The sequence below is a fragment of the Paramormyrops kingsleyae genome, chromosome 6 (assembly GCF_048594095.1).
Source record: "Paramormyrops kingsleyae isolate MSU_618 chromosome 6, PKINGS_0.4, whole genome shotgun sequence".
NCBI classification, from domain to species: Eukaryota; Metazoa; Chordata; class Actinopteri; order Osteoglossiformes; family Mormyridae; genus Paramormyrops; species Paramormyrops kingsleyae.
This window is the reverse complement of record NC_132802.1, coordinates 4,366,373-4,387,386: the sequence shown is the minus strand read 5'-3', so window position 1 is coordinate 4,387,386 and position 21,014 is coordinate 4,366,373. Positions and strand designations below refer to the sequence as shown.

The 21,014-nt window shown below is 46.5% G+C and overlaps 2 protein-coding genes across 9 annotated transcripts in view; one reads left to right on the top strand and one right to left on the bottom strand.

Annotated features, from left to right (window-relative positions):
* Positions 1-12,756, top strand: part of eif4g3b (eukaryotic translation initiation factor 4 gamma, 3b) — a 41,767-nt gene extending 29,011 nt beyond the window's left edge. For all 7 annotated transcript variants that reach the window (XM_072713424.1, XM_072713423.1, XM_072713429.1 and 4 more), the window contains 15 exons: positions 728-832; positions 1,048-1,186; positions 1,279-1,367; positions 4,496-4,592; positions 4,759-4,876; positions 6,339-6,562; positions 7,468-7,586; positions 7,684-7,856; positions 7,974-8,099; positions 9,239-9,320; positions 9,431-9,529; positions 9,619-9,765; positions 10,768-10,849; positions 11,463-11,609; positions 11,740-12,756. In XM_072713424.1, the coding sequence (XP_072569525.1) occupies positions 728-832; positions 1,048-1,186; positions 1,279-1,367; positions 4,496-4,592; positions 4,759-4,876; positions 6,339-6,562; positions 7,468-7,586; positions 7,684-7,856; positions 7,974-8,099; positions 9,239-9,320; positions 9,431-9,529; positions 9,619-9,765; positions 10,768-10,849; positions 11,463-11,609; positions 11,740-11,921 (1,929 nt within the window). In that variant the 3' untranslated portion in view covers positions 11,922-12,756. The remainder of the gene's footprint in view (positions 1-727; positions 833-1,047; positions 1,187-1,278; positions 1,368-4,495; positions 4,593-4,758; positions 4,877-6,338; positions 6,563-7,467; positions 7,587-7,683; positions 7,857-7,973; positions 8,100-9,238; positions 9,321-9,430; positions 9,530-9,618; positions 9,766-10,767; positions 10,850-11,462; positions 11,610-11,739) is intronic.
* Positions 12,757-16,877: 4,121 nt separating this feature from the next.
* The window catches only part of phc2a (polyhomeotic homolog 2a (Drosophila)), a 46,908-nt gene continuing 42,771 nt past the window's right edge, over positions 16,878-21,014 (bottom strand). For both annotated transcript variants that reach the window (XM_023841625.2, XM_023841626.2), the window contains 5 exons: positions 18,815-18,956; positions 18,565-18,679; positions 18,175-18,301; positions 17,681-17,969; positions 16,878-17,542 (listed from right to left, as the gene is read on the bottom strand). In XM_023841625.2, coding sequence (XP_023697393.2) covers positions 17,388-17,542; positions 17,681-17,969; positions 18,175-18,301; positions 18,565-18,679; positions 18,815-18,956 — 828 coding nt within the window. In that variant the 3' untranslated portion in view covers positions 16,878-17,387. The remainder of the gene's footprint in view (positions 17,543-17,680; positions 17,970-18,174; positions 18,302-18,564; positions 18,680-18,814; positions 18,957-21,014) is intronic.

The window sequence follows — 21,014 nt, the reverse complement described above, 5'->3', positions numbered from 1 at the left end:
GCAGCCCCGGGGGATGCTCCGTCTCTGTGCCGAGCGCCGGCCGGACCAGCGGAAGGAGCAGGAACGTGAGGAGCTGAATGCTGAAAGGCTGCTGGCCGTGGGAGTGAGGGGATGGGCTGGGGGGGGGGGGGTGCTGGCCTGGGACAGACTCCGGCTATGGGCTTAAGGTCTCGGTCTCTGCAGAGTGATACGTTATCGAGGTCTGGGTCTCTCATGTGCGTCTGGCTCTGTAAGGTTGATGTTTTAATGATTTTTTTTATAACGTTTTGTTGATACATAGTTACACATGCACTTTGTCTCATTTTATGCTGGATTTCCTGTGTTGTTCTATCAAGGTCATTTCCTTCTCTGCGCATCGGTGTTACTCAGTGATTTGCTTTGTCCAGTTGATGGATAGAATGCGTTTCCTGCAAGGGTTGCCATTTCACTTTCAGATGCTCTGTATCTGCACTTGTGAGTGTTCTGTCCTCGATCTGCAGTGCTGTCAGTTGCTCAAATGGGAGTAATACTCCTGAACTTAAGGCCTTCGCAGTAAAATCTTGTGCCTAATCTTTTAATATGATTATTGGTCCGATATGATCTGTGAAGTCTAATAGTGATTTTTGCGCGTTGTCCTTCATGTGAAGTCATGCTCCGATCTTGGCGCTCCAGACCCTGTCGGGTTTACTGTGGTCACATCTCGACCTTTTCTCTCTCTCCCCTCCACACCCCCCCCCCCCCCCCCCAGCCACGCATGGACCAGTACTTCAACCAGATGGAGAAAATAGTGAAGGAGAGGAAGACCTCCTCACGCATCCGCTTCATGCTGCAGGACGTCATCGATCTGAGGCTGGTCAGTGCTCTTGGTGTGCGGGTGTCTGTGAATGGAGCCTGCTGGCGGGGGGGGCTGTGGGAGATATGCCGGGGGTATGAAGGGCACCTCTGACCCTGGAAGTTCTTTGAGGAAACCACTCAGACCTCTGTGATTTCTTTTTAATTGCATTTTTAAGGTGTTTGCAAGTATAACTGATGAGAGAACTTGTGCTGAGCGCCTGTTCTTCCTCCCAGAATAATTGGGTATCGCGAAGGGCAGACCAGGGCCCGAAGACCATCGAGCAGATCCACAAAGAGGCCAAAATTGAGGAGCAGGAGGAGCAGCGGAAGGTTCACCAGCAGCTCCTGTCTAAGGACAACAAGAGGAGGCCAGGTCAGAGCGGCTGGCCGACGTTGGGCCCGGGTACCGCGGAGAGCGGCCAGACGCCCTCGGTGTGACCCGTCCTTCGCTTGTTGGTTTTCTAGTGACTCAGAGGGAGGAGACCTGGAATACTGTACCCATGACCAAGAACAGCAGGACCATAGACCCCACCAAGATCCCCAAAATCTCCAAGGTGTGCCCCAATCACCACCACTCCGATTTTACAGTGAAAGGTTGCTGTGATACGTTAAGTCTGCCACATCATATGAGACTGTAGGCACAATATATTTTCCGTGACTGTAAAGTTTCATCATCATAGCGCCCTCAGCTGACAGACAGGTGGCACTGCGCAGTACCCCACTGTCTCTAAGCTGACAGACAGGTGGCACTGCGCAGTACCCCACTGTCTCTAAGCTGACAGACAGGTGGCACTGCGCAGTACCCCACTGTCTCTAAGATGACAGACAGGTGGCACTGCGCAGTACCCCACTGTCTCTAGTCCAGGGCTCTCCAACTCCAGTCCTGGAGAGCTACCATCCAGTAGGTTTTCTATCATACCCGGCTTCTGATGAGCCACACCTGCTCCTGGTATTTACCTGAGAACAGGTGAGGCTCATCCCCAAGGAGGGAAAGGACAAGAGTGAATGTACAGGATATAGACCTATTAGTGTGTTAAATACGGATTATAAATTATACGCGACCATCTTGACGAAGAGATTGGAAATTGCAATGCTCCAGCTAATAGATGTAGATCAAACAGGGTTCACCAGGAATAGGCAAGCACAGGACAACATCAGGAGAGCTCTTCATACTATAGAATGTATAAACAGGGAAAACCTTAGCTCCATGGTCCTTAGCTTTGATGCTGAAAAGGCATTCGATTCTGTTGGGTGGGACTTTCTTTATTTAGTAATGGAAAGATTTGGTTTTTGCAAAAACTTCATAAGATGCATTCAAATACTCTACTCTTCTCCAATGGCAAGAATAAAGGTTAATGGTAGCCTCTCTGATGCTATTACCTTAGAGCGGGGATGCAGGCAGGGTTGTCCAGCAAGCCCCAGCCTCTTTAACCTATTCATTGAACCTTTGGCTCAGGCGATAAGACAGGAGACAAAACTTACAGGTATAACTATTGGAGAAGATGAATATAAAGTTAGTCTGTATGCAGATGATGTTTTTGTTACAATAATGAATCCAGATTCTTGTCTCCCTGTCTTAATGAACATGTTGGAAGTATATGGGATGTTTTCGGGGTATGTTCTTAATGTGAGTAAAACCCAGGTTATGACATTCAATTACACACCGACACAGGAATTTATCTCTAGGTATAATTTCAATTGGTACTCAAATAAAATTAAATATTTAGGAGTTTATTTGACTAAAGATGAATCACAGCTATTTGACGCTAATTATAGCCGGGTTAATAAAAAAATATATGAAGACTTAAGAAGATGGAGTCTTCTTCCTCTTGAGTTGGGTGACAGAATCAGATCTGTTAAGATGAATGTCCTCCCTAGACTGCTATACTTGTTCTCATCTCTCCCCATAGAAATTTCCGCAAAACAATTTAGGGAATGGAATATGCATATTTCACAGTTTATATGGAATAATAAGAGACCTAGGGTAAAATTTTCCACTCTACAGTTACCAAGGGAAAAGGGAGGCATGGCCCTCCCATCGCTAAAGGATTATTACATCTCAGCCCAGTTGAGACCCCTGGTATACTGGTGTGATCCTTCTTATGAAGCTAAATGGAAGACAATAGAGACCTCTTTAACAGACATACCAATCCAGTCATTTATAGGGTGTATTGATGGGAAATGGGGGACACCACCGACAGGCAGTAAATGGGTGAATTTATCTTTGAAAATATGGCTAGAGGTTGTTCAACGTTTTCAACTTCAGAGACAGATTAAATTGCTCAAATGGCCGGCATATGACCCTGACTTTAAGCCAGGACTATATGATTTTAGATACAGACAGTGGGTTTTCGCTGGCATTACTTCTATATGTAAAATACTTAAAAACTGGAGACTGGTCAGCTTTGATCATCTATGTCAGACTTATGGGCTTAGTAAAAATGATCTATTCAGATATTTACAGCTTCGTGATTATGTTACTAAAGAAGTTAAAGACTCTGACCAGAAAGAACTGCCAATTGTTATCCAGCTGTTTGTCGATGCATACAAGTCCAGTAGTACTAAAGGACTTATAGGCAGGTTGTACAATGGTATATTTTCATTAAATAAGCACACTACTGCCTATGTGAAGAAACGATGGGAAAAAGACCTGGACATTGACATAACTGAGGACACATGGATGACTGCTTGGTTAACACAATCATCCACCACCAACTCTCTGATTTGGAGAGACTTTTGCTGGAAAAATATTATAAGATTTTTTATTACCCCAAAACAAAAAAGCAAACAAACAAATATGCAACTACAGTGCTGGAGGGAATGTGGAGAAGCTTTGGTTGATCATGCCCATGTATTCTGGCTGTGTCCTCTTATTCAAAATTTTTGGAAGGAGGTTGCAGTAATTATAGCAAAGGTGTTGGGCTTTAGGGTTGACATCACGTTCACATCTCTGTACCTGGGGAGTCTCCCCGAGGGACTAGGTGAAGATGATGAGTACCTCCTAAAGATTATGTTAGTAGCGTGTAAAAAGGCAATTACAAAGTATTGGCTTCAAAAAGATACCCCTACTCTGGGGGTCTTTATCGGTATTGTGAAACAGCTACACCTCCTTGAGCAGATGACTTATTCTTTAAGGCTTCAAAAGGAGCTAGGGGAGAGAAGGTGGGGAAAGTGGTCCATTTACATGCTGAACAGAGAGATATTACTTGATTAAATAGTATATGTTAATTTGTGACTGTTTAATGATCTTTTTTTTTATATATATATATATACACATTGTGTATCTCATGACCTCAGACTGATTCCTTTATTTTCCTCTCTTCTCTTTTGTATTGTGTTGACACTTCATAAATAAAAAGTTGAAAAAAAAAAGAACAGGTGAGGCTCAACAGAAGCCAGGTAGGATAGAAAACCTACTGGATAGTAGCTCTCCAGGACCGGAGTTGGAGACCCCTGCTCTAGTTAGTCCTGAAGGGATTGTATTAACATGCAGAAGCTGCAATGTGTAACACAGGGAGCAGTATTGTGTAGTGTAATTACACAGAAGCATATTCTGTGGGCTTGTAGGACTATTTACCTTGGTACAGGGCTGTAGGGGACAAGGAAGCAGGTATTTTTTTCTTTGAGAAGGGGGAACACAGCAGCATAATCTCTCTCTCTCTCTCTCTCTCTCTCCCCCCAGCCAACGATAGATGACAAGATCCAGTTGGGGCCGCGGGCTCCGCTCAGCTGGGTGAAGGGCAGCAGTGGAGGAGCAGGGGCCAAAGCCACAGAATCAGGTAAGCTGTGCCTGGGGGGGGGGGGGGGAGGAGGGACATTCAGGCCCCTCTAACAGCACTAATTAAGATCGGAGGAAACGACGCCATCTGCTGTCTGCAGTTACATATTGAAGAGTGTTGCCAAAGCTGCTCAGCATTTTAACACGGCCCCGCCCTCCCACATCAGAGTCGCGCTCCAGTGCGAGCAGCCTGAACCGGTACTCCCTGCCCCAGGCCTCCGTCCCGCCACCCAGCTCCTCACCTTCGCTCACGCCAGACCTCGACGCCCGGAGGAGCCTCAGCAGGTAACGTGGCGTCGCCCGCGGGCACTGAGGCCCGACTGGGCCGGCCTCGCTGGCAAGGCGAAGGCTGGTTTTGGAGGGTGCAGGTATAATCATACTGCTGCTTGTCCCGAGAAAGGGGGGGATAGATGGATGGATGGATAGATTCGCTTGTTGGTTCGTTCATTCTTTATTGATCCCGAAGGAAACTTAAGAGATGCAGGGCCAAAACAAAACAAAACTTTAGGAGCCATTGGCTCCCAAACCCAAAACATTTAGGAGCATCTCCATCACATGCCAAATGTGAAATAAATGACAAATACTTACATGGCACATTTAGTCTCCGTTCTGCCTTTTCTTCCTCTTATCTGAGCTATCTGATCCGCCTGCTATTGCCTTCCGCATTCATATACATAGTGACATCATAAATGACAGAAATATGCAATATATAATATGCAACATGTAAGCAAGACAGCTGGGCTATTGAACGTGAAGTGCACGCACAAACATTGAAATATTAATTAAAATTCGCTGGTAAAGAAATATGGAAAATGGGTGTTGCTTGCATTTGTTGAAAGATATTACAGAAGGAAACTGCGTATAAAGCTAACTGCATTACAGTGTCATCAAAGCCGCTGTCGGGTTTAGCTCCCCGGTATTCTCGCTTGATGATGTTTGTGGGGGTATGCAGATCTATACTGAAATATTCCAGAAAGCAGGTTTGATTTAAACCTTAACTCCAACATAGTTCGTCCATAAAAAAATTGTATCTTGCATTTTAAATGAGCACTGTGCAGTTATTAATGGTAACGGAAAAGTATTACAGGATCTCTCAGAAGTCCATCCCATTTTTTTCCTAACCATTGATCCCCGCCCCCCCCCCCACCACCAGTGCCCCCCCCCCCCCACCACCAGTGCCCCTTCCGGGGCTCCATATTCTCTGCAACAGGTTGCCAGATAGCATGAAGAGTTTCCAACACACTGATTTGACAAAACCCTCCCGATCTGTCAACACTGCTCTGTATTGATCCATGCTTTAATCACATGACAACGGAGCAGGAAAGGCAGATGTGGGTTAGGAGTGCATATAATTAAAAGCCACTTTTCTTGCCTTTTTGATTTTAATTTTTTCTTGGATTGTGAAAGGTACTTGCTATTAGTGACTGGAATAAGAAAAACTAATTGCAAAATTTTAAAAATTTTATTAAGCTGTCCTTGTGGTGTAGCTGATGGAGCAACACCTGAGACAAGGCAAAGCCTTCCTGTCTGAAGGTGGTCTGGAGAACCATAGCTGGTTACAGATACTTTGACAGAAAGTATTGAGATACATCTATTGGCTGCATTCTAATAGTCGGTATCCTGCTTAGTAGTTGACGTGCTGAATGCATCATTGCATTTCTGGCCCTTGTGGCCATGGTAAACACCTTCATGAACCGCTACGGAGATGCGTTGGCTTGACCTGAGGCGTCCTTCCCTTTCTTCTCAGCCGCAGCTCTGCACGCGAACGCAGCGACAAGGTGTCGAGTCCGACAGCGACAGTGGCTGCGCGGGTGACCCCCATCCCCCGGGGCAGCGGGGGAAAGGAGCCGGCAGAGAGCCCGGTCCCGGAGGAGCCGGTCAGGGACGCGCCGGCCGCCCCCAGGCTTCCTGCTGCAACGACTGCAGGGGAGAAGGCTGATGTGGAGAGCGGGAGACCCCCCAGGGAAGCAGGTGAGGGGGGGGGGAGGCCTCGCTTCTGCTTTCATGCAGGACCTTCAAAAAGTACTTCAGTCCCTTTTCCTTGTCCAGGCTCTGCCTTGTTGGCCGGTTTCAAATTGGGTTGGATTAATCACTGTTTTACTATCAGCACACAATACCCCATAACAAAGTGGAAGCAGGATTTTAGGTATTTTTGCAAATTTATTGTAAGCTTGACGTTCCCTGTTTAGTACTCCGACCCTTTTCTGTGACACTAGAGACTGAGATGCATTCATTCACTTTCTTTGCGTCAGCTGTAGTAACTTGATTGTAGCCCTTCTGTGGACAGTCCAGTTGTTTCGACAAACACTTTAGTCTTTATACCGTCGCTGGTTTCCCAAGGACCTTTAAGTAGACTTCTGAAGTCGGGTTGTATCAGTGTGTAGAACTGGAAAATGAAGACGGTACATTGACAGTTCCTAGGAGTACACTGGCCTCCATCATCGTAAGAGCTTTGGAGATCCTGTCTAAAGATTGGTGAACTAGCACAAAGGGCATGTGTGTCTGCAGCCCTGCCGGTCTCTGTGGTAGCATGGGGAAGCCGGTCCTGAGTATTAGGCTTGACACTGCGCATCTGCAGGTTTTCTCATGGCACTTAATGACCGGGCTGAAATTGAATTCCAAGCCTGGCATGGAGCAGGAATTGGGAAAGCGACAGTGAACTGCAGACTGACAGGATTTTTTTAATCAATTTAGCAAAAATTTCTAAAAGTAGGTTTTCATTTTGAGGTATTGCGTGTAGTCGATGTCAGTCGATGTTGAAATGTCCCAAAACAACAGTGCTAACTGTCAGATACAAGGTGTGGAGTGAATTTGCCTTTGAGCTCGTAGTGTCTGTGTCTGCAGCACTGATCAGTGTGTCTGTCTCTCTTCTGTAGGCCATGGTGCTGCAGTGAAACCTGAGGCTTCTCAAGACAAGGCTCTCCTGTCAGAGGAGGAGATGGAGAGAAGATGCCGATCGATCATTGATGAGTTTTTGCACATTAATGATTACAAGGTAAGTGTCCCCCTGCTAAATGACACATGAATCTTACTGTCTACTCATTTATGATGTTGGAACCTCCCTGCTGATGTGTGTGTGTGTCTGTCTGCAGGAGGCGGTGCAGTGTGTCACTGAGCTGGAGCAGGGCCCTCAGCTCCATGTCTTTGTGAGGGTGGGTGTTGAGTCCACGCTGGAGCGCAGCTATATCACCCGCGATCACATGGGCCAGCTCTTCTTCCAGCTGGTCAACACTGGGGCCCTCCCCAAGGTCCACTTCTTCAAAGGGTGAGTTTGCCGGCCCGTCTTCCACTCAGCCGTCCGTAGAGAGGTGCCCGTGCTCGTGTGACGTCCGCGGAGCCGTGCTGCGTGTCACTGATCGCCGTGGCCTCCTCTGACCCGCAGGTTTGCAGAAACCCTGGAGGTGGCAGATGACATGGCCATCGACATCCCCCACATTTGGCTGTACCTGGCCGAGCTGCTCAACCCTATGTTCCGAGCCGGTGCCATTTCCCTGAGGGAGGTGTTTAGGTGGGGAGTCTGCACCGCCGGCCGCCGTCCGTCTGCATGTGCATGCATGTGACGTGTGATTCTCTCTGGCTAGCACCTCTGGCTCTCCAGGTGCTTTAAAAAACATGCCACTGACGTGTGCCATACATTGGAGTTTATGCAGAGCCAAACGTCTGTATGCACGTGGTCTAAACAAATGCAAGTTTGTCAGTTCCTGGATGGGATAAGCACCTTAGCGCTATGGGGGACAGTGCTGTTCCTCCTGCCTTTCTCCTGCGCTGCCCATCCTCTGCTGTTCCTCCTGCCTCTCTCCTTCACTGCCCATCCTCTGCTGTTCCTCCTGCCTTTTTCCTGCGCTGCCCATCCTCTGCTGTTCCTCCTGCCTCTCTCCTTCACTGCCCTGCCTCTGCTGTTCCTCCTGCCTCTCTCCTTCGCTGCCCTGCCTCTACCGTCCCTCCTGCCTCTCTCCTTCGCTGCCCTGCCTCTACCATCCCTCCTGCCTCTCTCCTTCGCTGCCCTGCCTCTACCATCCCTCCTGCCCCGCTCCTTCGCTGCCCTGCCTTTACCATCCCTCCTGCCTCTCTCCTTCGCTGCCCTGCCTCTGCTGTTCCTCCTGCCGCGCTCCTTCGCTGCCCTGCCTCTACCATCCCTCCTGCCTCTCTCCTTCGCTGCCCTGCCTCTGCTGTTCCTCCTGCCCCGCTCCTTCGCTGCCCTGCCTCTACCATCCCTCCTGCCTCTCTCCTTCGCTGCCCTGCCTCTACCGTCCCTCCTGCCCCGCTCCTTCGCTGCCCTGCCTCTACCATCCCTCCTGCCCCGCTCCTTCGCTGCCCTGCCTCTGCTGTTCCTCCTGCCCCGCTCCTTCGCTGCCCTGCCTCTACCATCCCTCCTGCCTCTCTCCTTCGCTGCCCTGCCTCTACCGTCCCTCCTGCCCCGCTCCTTCGCTGCCCTGCCTCTACCATCCCTCCTGCCCCGCTCCTTCGCTGCCCTGCCTCTGCTGTTCCTCCTGCCCCGCTCCTTCGCTGCCCTGCCTCTACCATCCCTCCTGCCTCTCTCCTTCGCTGCCCTGCCTCTACCGTCCCTCCTGCCCCGCTCCTTCGCTGCCCTGCCTCTGCTCAAATGATGCTAATGATCTTTACAATTAATTCTCTGTTTACCTGCAGTGAATTTAGCAGACATTTGCTTCCTGTGGGAAGAGCTGGGATATTATTTTCTGAAATATTGCACCTTCTATGCAAACAAATGGTAAGTGCTTGATTTATGCATCCACTCCAGTTTGTGTTTAAATGTAGCTTACGATCAAATAAGTTTTTGTAATTTAACAAACATCATGAAAAACATCTGCCCTGCCACAGAGCCATAAAAAAGTGGGATCCCTGTGGGGGGAATCTAGCCTGAGCTGGGCGGAGCTTTTGCCCGAGGGAGAGGACGTTCGCGACTTCATCGCTGACCACGTAAGCCGCATGCCGCCCCATCCTGCCATCAGATCCCTGCCCCGGATGCTTCCGTGCTGACTTCTCCTCCTCTTCCTCCTCCCAAACAGAAATTAGAATTCACCATCTCGGACTGTTCCAGTCCCACAGAAGCCCTGTTGAAGGGAGAGCTTTCGGCTGAGGAACTCAGTCTGCGACTTGAAAAACTGCTCATTGAGGACATGGCGGGTGACGAGCAAATCTTTGACTGGGTAGAGGTATGGCTGTTTACCTAGTATGTCTGTGAATTGGTTATAAGTCTTACTAAGTCATAACTTTATAGCACAATTCTCCCTATACCACAGTTCAGCATTATAATATTCATAGCTACTGCTTCAGTCAGTACCTGAAAATTTGGATTATATGCAATGTAATTAGGTCTGCAATTAAAATCATATCAGTGAAGCGAAATCCCTAATATCAATTTATCTCAGTCATTATTAAAATTGCCAGGTAAACATGTTGTTCCCAAGCTAAATATAAGGGAAGAATCAATGAAACCTCTCTGTGGAATTAAATATACCATTATAATCAATAAAACATATTGCAGTCTAGCTAAATGTTTATTAGATTAATAATGTATGTCAGTGAAACAATTCTTATCAAGCCAAGTACACGGTTATAGTCAACAAAATGTTATCAAGCTGAATAAACATTATCAAATAAAGCATGTTGGTTATATCAAGCTAAATGTAAATTATTTTTTACAATTATTGAAATACATTTGAAAACATTCAGAAATGTATTTTATTGATGTAAATGCTTGGTGCCAAGGTAAGGGTGAGTCTGAAGGAAGAGAAAAATATTTTGATGCATTGTGAAACAACAAGAATCTTAAAAAATACTGTGATATAAATTCTTGGTGATGCCTCTAAGCACTGCCATGTGCCATAATTGTGTGTGTGTGTGTGTGTGTGTGTGAAATTGTCCCCAAAGTATAGTAAAACCTGATATTTCCCTAATTTTGGGGACATCTTTTGAGGCCCCATTTGGATAGCCTCAGTTTTATAAAAATCTGTGACTGTAATCAAAAAAGTAAAAATGCCAAAAGTCTTGTACTTGGGTTGGTTACTTATGGTTAAGGTTAGGGCTGGGTAGAGGTTAAGGGTGTCGTGATTGGGATTATGGTTTTTCCCATAGAAATGACTGGATAGGAAAACCAGCTTGTGTGTGTGTCCTGTCTCTGTTGACTTTTCGACTTTATTGTCTTTGTATTGCAGGCAAATTTGGATGAGTCTCAGATGAGTTCGCCTGCATTCCTTCGAGCTTTAATGACAGCCGTGTGCAAGGCTGCAGTGAAAGGTTAGTGTCTCGGCGTCTGCTTAGCCTGGCCGCCGATGGGGTCACGTGCTGCCTCATGACATCACGCTGCTGTGGTGTAGAGATGACGGGCCTCACTGAGATCCAGCTGTCCCTGAGAATCGCATGCTTGGTCACAGGGTGATGACCCCCTAGCTATGCTCCTGCCCAGGGAGGTACGGTCTTACTGAAGGAAAATCAGTACCATACAGTTAGCCCTGGTCAGTGAGTGGAATACCCAGTGCGGATCCATGCATAGACAGGGCCAGGTTTGGGTCTATAGCCCTGAAGCTGTTATGTAACATCAAGCCACTATAACGCTCACGTTACAGATGGGATTGTAGCATAACCGATCATGTGGTTCTTAAAGCACTTTGATAGCACCGTAAATTAAGTGCTCTGGTTTAAATTTGGTTGCTGTTCCTTTACAGTAGAATGAAATTAAAATACATTAAGAGAAGAGCAATTCAGCAGTTGGTCGTATTGTGTAGTAATTGCCTTTATCCAAAGCTGCAGCACTACTTTTGTTTTTGAAGTATCCTGCATTGCCGTTCGTAATGATTGATGATGATTCTTTATTAAAAACAGTGCATGTGTGTGGCACGCTTTCTTTTAGGGGAGAGCACTTCCTGCAGAGTGGACACTACTATTATTCAGAAGAGATTGCCTGTGTTACTCAAGTACCTTAACTCAGATACCGAACGGCAACTTCAAGCACTTTATGCACTTCAAGCATTGATAGTCAAACTTGATCAGCCTCCCAGTAAGTATCCCCTCCACCCCATCCGCAGATCAGTGTTGGGAAACTCCCCTCCCTGACAATTTAACTAAAATTCAGGTCTAGTTGTCATTATTGGGTTCCTGCTGGATCATGTTTTCCTCTCTCTCCTCAGACTTGCTCCGGATGTTCTTTGACTGTCTTTACGACGAGGACGTGATATCGGAGGATGCTTTCTACAAATGGGAGACTAGCAAGGACCCTGCGGAGGAACTGGGAAAGGGCGTGGCCCTCAAATCAGTCACCGCCTTCTTCACCTGGCTGCGGGAAGCAGAGGAGGAATCAGAGGACAACTGATGCAGAGAGCAAGTCTTCAGCCATGAACACGGAAACCTGTCAACGGAAAACAAAAATATGCAGAGATGCGAGGGCTTGGTCGTCATTAATCGTATGGTACGGCTCTAAGGCGACCAGCAGCTCGCTTGACTTGGGCTGGCTGGAGCATCATATACGTGTATTATTTATAGAGAATATTTCATTTAAGATTTTTTTAAAGCCTTTTTTTGTTACTTTTTAAGAAAAGACTTTGAAAATACAATTTCTGTGCATCAAAGATAATAAAACATAGATTCTGAACTCTTTAATTTATTATTTTTTTAAAGACTGCAAATAAGGACTTGTAACTTTTTGCAGATGCTGAGAGGATGGACAGGCCTCAAGTATGATTGAGAAATAATACTGGTGATTAGAAAAATGAGAACCGTTACGGATCGGCCTCCCCAATCACAAGCTGTTTGGTTAGGAACAAATTGAGCTGCTGTTGCGGTGAAGGCTGAGGGAAGGGGAGGGTAGGAAGGGGAGGGTAGGAAGGGGAGGGTAGCAGCTGGCAGCCAAAACACCTTCCGCTTCTACTACGCTTTGCTCTTTGTGAAATGTGTATATTCCTCCAAACAGGCAGAAAAGGCATCCTGGAAACAAAACAACTGCAAATGAACAACCCATGTTACTTACAACGGAAATGAGTGTATAGCGACTTGTAAAAAAATAATTAATAAAAATAAAAAAATTAAAAATGAAAACAAACACTATCAAATAAGGTTGCTGAACCTGAAGTGTTTATCGGTCTTCGGAATTAAAGCAAATTTAAAGCTTGTAAATACATTAAAGAGAAAAACAGTATTTAAAAAAACAACTAGGGATGGTGGTTTTTATTCAGTGCTTAAGGGAATCTCAGATATGGGAAGGTGTTGGGTTTTTATGTATAAATTCATTCTACAGTTAAGCAGCAAATATGCGACAGTAACAAATGTTTGTGGGAAATTTAACACAAAGGATCGGTATAAATGAACGTTACATTTTGGCTGCGGAATGATTCAGGACTTTGACTGAATATAACTGGTCTTACACATCAATGCAAGCATTCGTGCTTATTTATGGGTGCTTGACAGGGTTTGGGTGCATCTGTAAGAAGTAGGTGAGTGGATCACCGATGCTTAAATGGTTATGAATTTGGTCAGCAATGATTTTGATGGAATCCAAAGACCAAATGCTGTATGGCAAGAAATTTGTGAAGGGAACTGACTATGGCTGTTCATTAGTGTTGGATGGCCTGCTGCAGCTTGGCACTAATCTGGTCGGAGTAACACTTTTCACCGAAACAGCCCCCATCAGCATGTTTGAAAATGGACTAATTAAATTGTGTAGCCGTGTAAAGCACGGAAGGTAAGCAGTAGCCCATACTTGTTCTTAGCCATGTCCAGCGGTGACATTTTCTCCTCTTGCTGGGGCCCCCAGTGTTTCAGACGAAACACGTTCTGATACTCTGTAGTGATTTACAAATGAGGTGGTTGGGATGTGGCTTGATGTCAAAGACTGGAAATGATGTCAAAGACTGGAGTCAGACTGGTTTGACCTGCTGGAAATTTAGAATAGCTTTTGCTTTGCTTGGTTAAAGATGGTAATACGTTTGACCTGTATAATCTTTGGTCTCATGGAGGGTTATTAATTCCTCAAGCCGTTCATGAAAAAGAACACATTCAGCACAGTAGTAATTATAAACACGGTTAATGTGCTTCAAAGATGGCTAATTCGGAAGCGATTTTAACAAAGTGCTGTTTTTCTGAATGTACTTTTTGTTTATCACAGGTCCTCTGGTGTCCTTGCAAATGTTTTGTGAAGCTTCTATTGTACACACACAAAGGGCAGAGTGCAGATTGTCTACATTGTTACTGTGTGAAATGCTGAAACAGGTACCAGTCCAAAAATGTGAAGAATCGCTATACAGGGACATCGCAAGGTCAAGGAGCCTTCAAAGACCACTTCAGTTGCCATGTGTCCAAATACTGTCATGTGCTGTGCGGCATTTTTACTGTATCTTCTGTAAAACAGCTGTTTGCCTTACCTTTTTTTTGGGGGGGGGGGGGTTGAGCATGAGCTGGAATTGACAGCTCTTTTGAAGGATGGAGTGTTAATATTTGCAATATGGACAAAAGCATTGGAACACCTGACATCAGTCTAAATCCGTACACATCAGTATGGAGTTGATCCCCCCCTTTGCAGCTATAACTGCTGATACTCTTCTAAGGCTTTCCGCAAGATTTTGGAGTTTGCCTGGCAATTTTTGCCCATTATTCTAGAAAAGCATTTGTGAGATCAGACCCTGATGTTGAGTGTGAAGGTCTGGCTTGCTGTCTCCATTCTAGTTCCTCCCAAAAGTGTTGGCATTGAGATCAGAGCTCTGTGCAAGCTCTTCCACACCAAACGCACCCAACAATGTGTTTATGAACCTTGCTTTGTGCACTGAGGCACAGCCATGCCTTCACTGACCTAAGGGGTCTAGCCCAACCCCTGAAAAATAACCCCATACCATTATCCCTCCTCCACCAAACTTTACAGCTGGCACAATGCAGTGAGACCGATAGCGTTCTGGCATCTGCCAAACTCACTCATCCATCACACTGCCAGACAGAGAACTGTGATTCATCACTCCACAGAACATTTCCACTGCTCCAGAGTCTAGTTTTGGCGTCCTTTACACCACTCCATCCGATGCTTGGCGTTGTGCTTGTTGAAGCGAGGCTTGCATGCAGCTGCTCGGCCATGGAAGCCCATTCCATGATGCTCCCTGCACTCAGTTTTTGTGCTGGAGTTAATGCCAAAGGAAGTTTGGAAGCCTGCAGTTGCACTGGCTGCTTTCAGGCACTATGCACCTCAGCACTCTGTAATCACACTCCATTGCTTTGCATGGTGTCCCACTTGGTGCTGAAGTTTCTGTTGTTCCTGAATGCTTCCACTGTGCAATAATACCACTTACAGTTGTCCACGGAATATCTTGCAGGGAAGAAATTTCATCAATTGACTTATTGCAAAGATGCCATCCTGTGACAGTATCACTAGGGTCGCACCAATACCATTTTTTTTCCAGACCAAGTATGAGTACTTACATTTGTGTACTTGCCGATACTGAGTGCCAATATGAGTACTTAAGTATTTATACCAAAATATTAATGACCTAACCTGGCATAACCAGACCAATACATTTGACATATCTCTCGCTAGATGCCAAAATCTGATTGGGCAGCAAATAAATACAATGCTGCAGCTTTCAGTTTTAACATAATGTTGCAATTAAGTGGTATCTGTTCTTGGTACTGGAGTATTCTTACGAGTATGAGTATATGAGCACAGTATCAGTGCATCCCTAAGTACCATGCTTGATTCATTGATTGAATTCATGTTTGTGACTGCATGGCTAGGTGCTTGATTTTATACACCTGTTGCGATGGGTATGAATGAAACACCTGAATTAAATGACTAAGGGGTGTGTCCCAATACTTTTGTCCATATAGTGTATGTACTGTCAGGTGCTAATACTCTTTTTAGTGCTCAAACCTTCATTAATAGGTGACACATTTACACAATGTAGTAAGAAACTTGATTTGCAAAATATGTCCCAGCAGGTTTCATCCTCTTTGTTAATCATACTAACTGCTAAACGGTTGAGTGCTGTAAAATGGTCACGAGCCCCAAAAGTGAATTCTATCTGCTAACCTGCTTTAGAATTTGACACCATTAATCTCGTCCAGTGCACATGACCTATGTCAAAGAAACAAAATTCAAAATTTGGGAATATCTTTCCCAAAAGAAAGTGCAAGACCAGGATATCTGAAACAAGGCGCATCCCAATAAAATGGGCAGCAGAGACATTCCAGAATAGCGCTTCCTTCCACTGAACAGTAGCAGTCACATTATTTCCTAGTGACGCCGTGTTTATTAACTTTGCCTACAGGAAAAGTCAGAGGTCACCTACGGGAAAAAGGCAGGGACCGTGCTGGGCTGCAGTCTTAGTCACGGGGAAAAAGGCTTTGTAAACTGCCCCTTTTTCTGTTATCCATTTGAACATATCCCCTTATTTCCAGTACAACTATCTTCCAATATCAAGATTAAGTTGGCTGGTGAAATCAGATGTGAATTGAACATTAGATTTTTTATAACAGGATGAAGCGTGTATATTCAGTAGTACTTTAGCGAATAGTGACAATTACCAGGACTATCCCCAAAATAAGCTAAGAAACCACAGAAATTAAACAATCTGATTCACATATGAAGTATCCTGGAAATAAATTTCTGATGCAGAACAGGCAGTGTAAGTAGGTAAGTGAATTTTTTGAAGAAATCAGAGAAACTGACGACATGGAAACGTTGAAGGTTACCAGGACTCGAGGTACTTTACACAATCATCCTTGGCATATTTATAAATAACCTCATGAATATTGACGACGCGGATCTCCGGCCCATCAAAATTTCAAGCTGTTTGCTTGGAAGTTCCACCAGATGGTGGGTGAAGGACTTCAGCATGGCTTTCTGTGACACAGTCGCCCGGTTCACACGGAACAGCACATGCCAAACAACTGAGGGTATGTACAGGACACGCGGGCGCGGGCGCGGGGAGGCAGGTAGTGGTAGTGTTTACAAACCCCATCATGCATGATACACTTTCTTCCTTTCCTGTAAAAGCACAAAGGAGCTTTCTTTATAAATCATTCAACCACAACTCACAAGGGACCAAGGCAGGACTTTTCCCTGGTTTTCCTGCTTGCTGACAGTGGCTGTAGTGACCCAGCACTTGTGACCCCATATCATTCTATGTGTCTGTGGAGCGTGCAGATACCTGGGTGATGGAATAAACATTCTGCAGAAGAATATAATTCCATTTCCAATGGAGAAACTGGAAAGCACCCATTAAGTACGGGCACCATCAAACATTTGTCAGGCTGTTCGTTTGCAATCTCTTGAACAAACTTTACAAATGAATACATTTAGAAAAAACACTTTTATATAATTGACCAAAAATAACCATATAAACCAAAGTTTCATTTGAAAAACACAAGCATATATATATTACAATTATAAGAAACCCTATCTATAGATGAACCAACAGGCCATCTCCATTTGTCATATTGAACAAAATGGCTTATATATAATATATATATATATGAATAGTCATTTGTCCTTTTAGTTCTTTTAACTGAACTTAAACCACTGGGCTGCATATTGCGTGGACGTCTCTCAGTCCACCCCTCTCCTTTGTAATCTCCGGGGGCTCTGGCACCTGCAGGTCCTGCCCTGTGGAGTAGGTCCACATCTACCACCCCCAACTGATGGGCATCCATCCTTCTGGCTTCTGAAGACCCACAGCCAATGGACATCCCAGGCTCTTCCCGGCAATCTGCCGGGAGCCAAGTCGCTGTGGGTGGAGGTGCCCCCCCCCCCCCCCCGTGCCAAACCAGCGAGAAGGTTCCCACACCCGCCCCACCAGGAGAGCTAGAAGTCCTTCAGCATGCTGATGCGGGCGTAGATCTTGAGCGCCGGGCCGAGTTTGATGTTCATGGTGCTCATCAGGTGGTCCTCCTTCAGCAGGAGCAGAGCCTGGCCGTCGATCTCCTGCGAGCGGAACTCCTCTGCAATCTCCTGGCAGCCTGGAGATCCAGACACCATCCATCACACAAGGGATTTTAAATAATCCTTAAAAACGGCTTTTATAGAAAAAGACGTTCAATGGAAACATTTCCAAAATCTTATTTTCAGGGTGACTGAAGATGCTGAGCAGGGCTAACCTGGGAGGGAGTGTATGAAGGTGTACACTTCCTCCACATTCCACTTGGTGGGGTCACTGGGCAGGAAGTGCTGCATGAGGAAGGGCAGCTCTCTGCCATGGCTCGCCCCCTGGTCCTGCGCCCGCTCCGCCGCGGGTCGGGGGGGCCCTAAGCTGGCAGCAGACAAGGGCGAAGGGGCCTCCCCATAGCTGGATATGTCGGAGCAGGGGCTAGACTCTCCTTGTCCGGGCTGAGGGGGCACAGGGGAGGTCACAGACCCCACCAGGGAGGGTTGGGGTGGGGCTGGAGCCTGGAACACCCAAACAGCGCATCAGATCCAGTCTCATCAAATGCAACGTGCTCCGAAATGAATGCCGTTATCCTGCCAGCCAGCATATAGCGGAGAGGAATTAAACAGCCCTGCACTCAACTCACCCCTCATTCAGTTATGCGCCTGAACCCCCAGCCTCCACAGTCCAACTCCTTAGCCGCTACGCCCCCTGGAGGCTCCTTACCTGCTTCTTGGCCTCGCTGCTCAGACTCTGCAGGCTGCTGCTCCGCGATCGGCGCTTTTTGTGCTTTTCTGTCTTTCTTTTGTCGGGATGGAAAAGACCCATTCGTTTGGTGCAGCCGACGTTATACCTGAGCCAGGGTGTGGGGGGGGGGTATTTAGATAAACAATGTATCGCTCATCCATCAACGTGAACAGTCGTTAGATCCAAAATATCTAATATAAAACCCTCCGATACACCTCAGACTTCTTAGATCAACAAGATGGGATTCATACAAAATTTGTCCCAAAAAAGCTAATTCAGACATGTCTGCTAGCACTGATGTTGATGTCATTGCAAAACACAGGTGACCATAAAAATGCAGCAATTAGCATCTGGCAAATGTATTTTTACCTTTTTGCGCACAACGTGGAGCAAAACCTCTTCGACCTCTTGAACTTATAAGCGAAGTCCACCAGTCCGCAGAGCTCGCACTTTAGCGTGGCCTCGTCCTCCTGCTCCTTCAGCTCTGAAACGGAGGCGCAGGTGTCAGCGAGTACCGACAGTACCACCATGCGGCGGCAGTCGGCAGCTGGCTGAACCCCCCTCTTGGGCGTTACCGGAGCGCCTTGAGAGGTTAAACCAGCCTGGCCCGGGTGCTTACCTTGCTGTGGCAGAGTCTCCATGTTGCAATCGGGGCTACCGGGCGCCTCGCTCAACAGCACCTCCTGCTGGTTGTCGAGGTCAGGCTGCGACTGCTGCTTCTGTTTCTTCAGGTTCTCGATCAGCAGTGACGGCCTCTCGACCTGCAGATGTGGGTGGGGGGACTTGGGTCACGCCTCGCTCCACCACACATGGGCTGCGGCGCGTGCGACTGCCACCTGCGAGCGGCCTCTCTGCCGGCCCACTTGCAGGATTTATTGCGAGTGCAGCAGCTTTCATTTAGCCCTTGCTGCTGCTCTGCTGGCTGCACATCTCAGGTTCTCGACTGAGGAACCGTTTAAAACGCAGGCTCCTATTACATTGCAGGTTTCTATTTATGACAACCACAGCAGTAGGATCTCTTCAACAACAACAATATGATACTAGATTCAGCAAACTTTCAGGGATGGGGTACGGTCCAGCACTGGAAAGAGACAGGAGACACAGTGGCTCAGCGGGTAACATTATTGAACATTTGTGTATCCTGTGCTTCCCGGGACGGGCTGCAGACTCTCTATGACCCTGCGTCCGCTGTGACTGGTCCCTATCGATCATGTGACAGCAGTGTGGGCGGCTCTCAGATTACCCCTGCACATGTTGACGGCACAGAGGAACATGCACCTGTTGCTTCCAGTGTTGCAGCAGGGCTGCTATGGTCTTACCACACACTGGAACATAAGAATGCAAGCACATTTTCAGTGCCCATTATAAGGGCATGGGAAGCACCTCTGACCAAAATCAGCTTGTAGCTTTAGCTTTAAAATGAGTGTTTCACGTTTCAAATTTCAAAATAATCAAAAACACTTGGTGACATGAGTCATTTGCAAGCTGCTAATTGTAGACAATTTAGAAAGCTATAAACAAGGAAAAAAAAACTCAGAACTGCAGTTTAGACAAGCTTTTGGTTTTTCGTTTGTCAGTCCTGCAAGCAACAAACAGACCACCTGTGGAAATTCAGGTAGCTGAAAAGCAACCTTCTATCTTCAAGAAATAAAGACAGCAGGAAGACCTGCCAGGGTTTCCATATTTGCTGCTCAGAACATCTGACAAGCTTTTTGTGAAGCTGGTGGTGCAATCAGTACCCTGGGGGTTTCCGGAACCAGGGGAGGAAAACACTGCCGGGCCTAAGTTTATTCAGTCCATTAACACAATTAATCACCTGTGCTCCCTGTATCAGCACTTCTGAAGAGTGCTTTGGTCTATGGAAAGACCACTTCTTCGGTTCTTAGCGGGGAACAGGGGTGGATCCTGAAGATTTATACACCACAAGAACCGACCTCTAAATGGAGAGTTTTATTCAAATGCTCTCCAAGGGTCCGTTTGTTATATGGCAGGGAACTAAAATCACCAAACTCCAAAGTGCAAGAAATCCAGATCCACAAACCCAAATTTGTGCTGGGACATCTGCTCTCTAAGTAAGCAGCAAAACAACCCCCTGCCCCCCCGAAACAGGCCACCAAGGGCGGCATATGAAAAGTGATTTGCAGGCTTCTCCAAAGCTGGTCATCCCACCCATATCATCGCATTTTCCACAGGGCCCCACGAGTTATGTGTCACAGGCATCATAATACTCATGGCACTTTCTAGAAAGACCTTCCTCCACTGGTGTCTTCCTCACCTATCAGGCGGCCAAATTGAAGACCGCCGGCACACATATTGAAGACCGCCAGCACACATTTCTAACCACTGCAGACCTACAGCGGCTCCATGGTACCAAGTTTACAGCGTTGCGATCTCTCTCTCTCCAGTCATTCTCACACTGGCAAGGGAGGATGAACAACTACAAAGAGGATCATTTCTGCTGCCAAGCCATCCTCAATAGCAGCACAATATTCTTTTCACAGAATCAAGGGGCATTGCGGGCAGCTGCCTGGACTGGGCAGTGTACCCACCCCCCACCCCCTGCCTCCGCCCGCTCCATCTTAAAGTGACCCATCACCATGTTGAAACAAAAGGTAAAGTGCACATTGTATGAGCAGATAGAAGAGCCTGAGAAAGATAATGGTCAGCTACAATCACCAAAGGAAAGTTAGCAGGAGATACAGCAAGACAGCTTCTGCTATGAAGAGGTGCTCTTACCTCTGTTGCATTTACTGTCCTACTGAAATTAGACAGCTTATCTTCATCAGAGGGATCCAGCCACACAACAAAGTCATGGACAG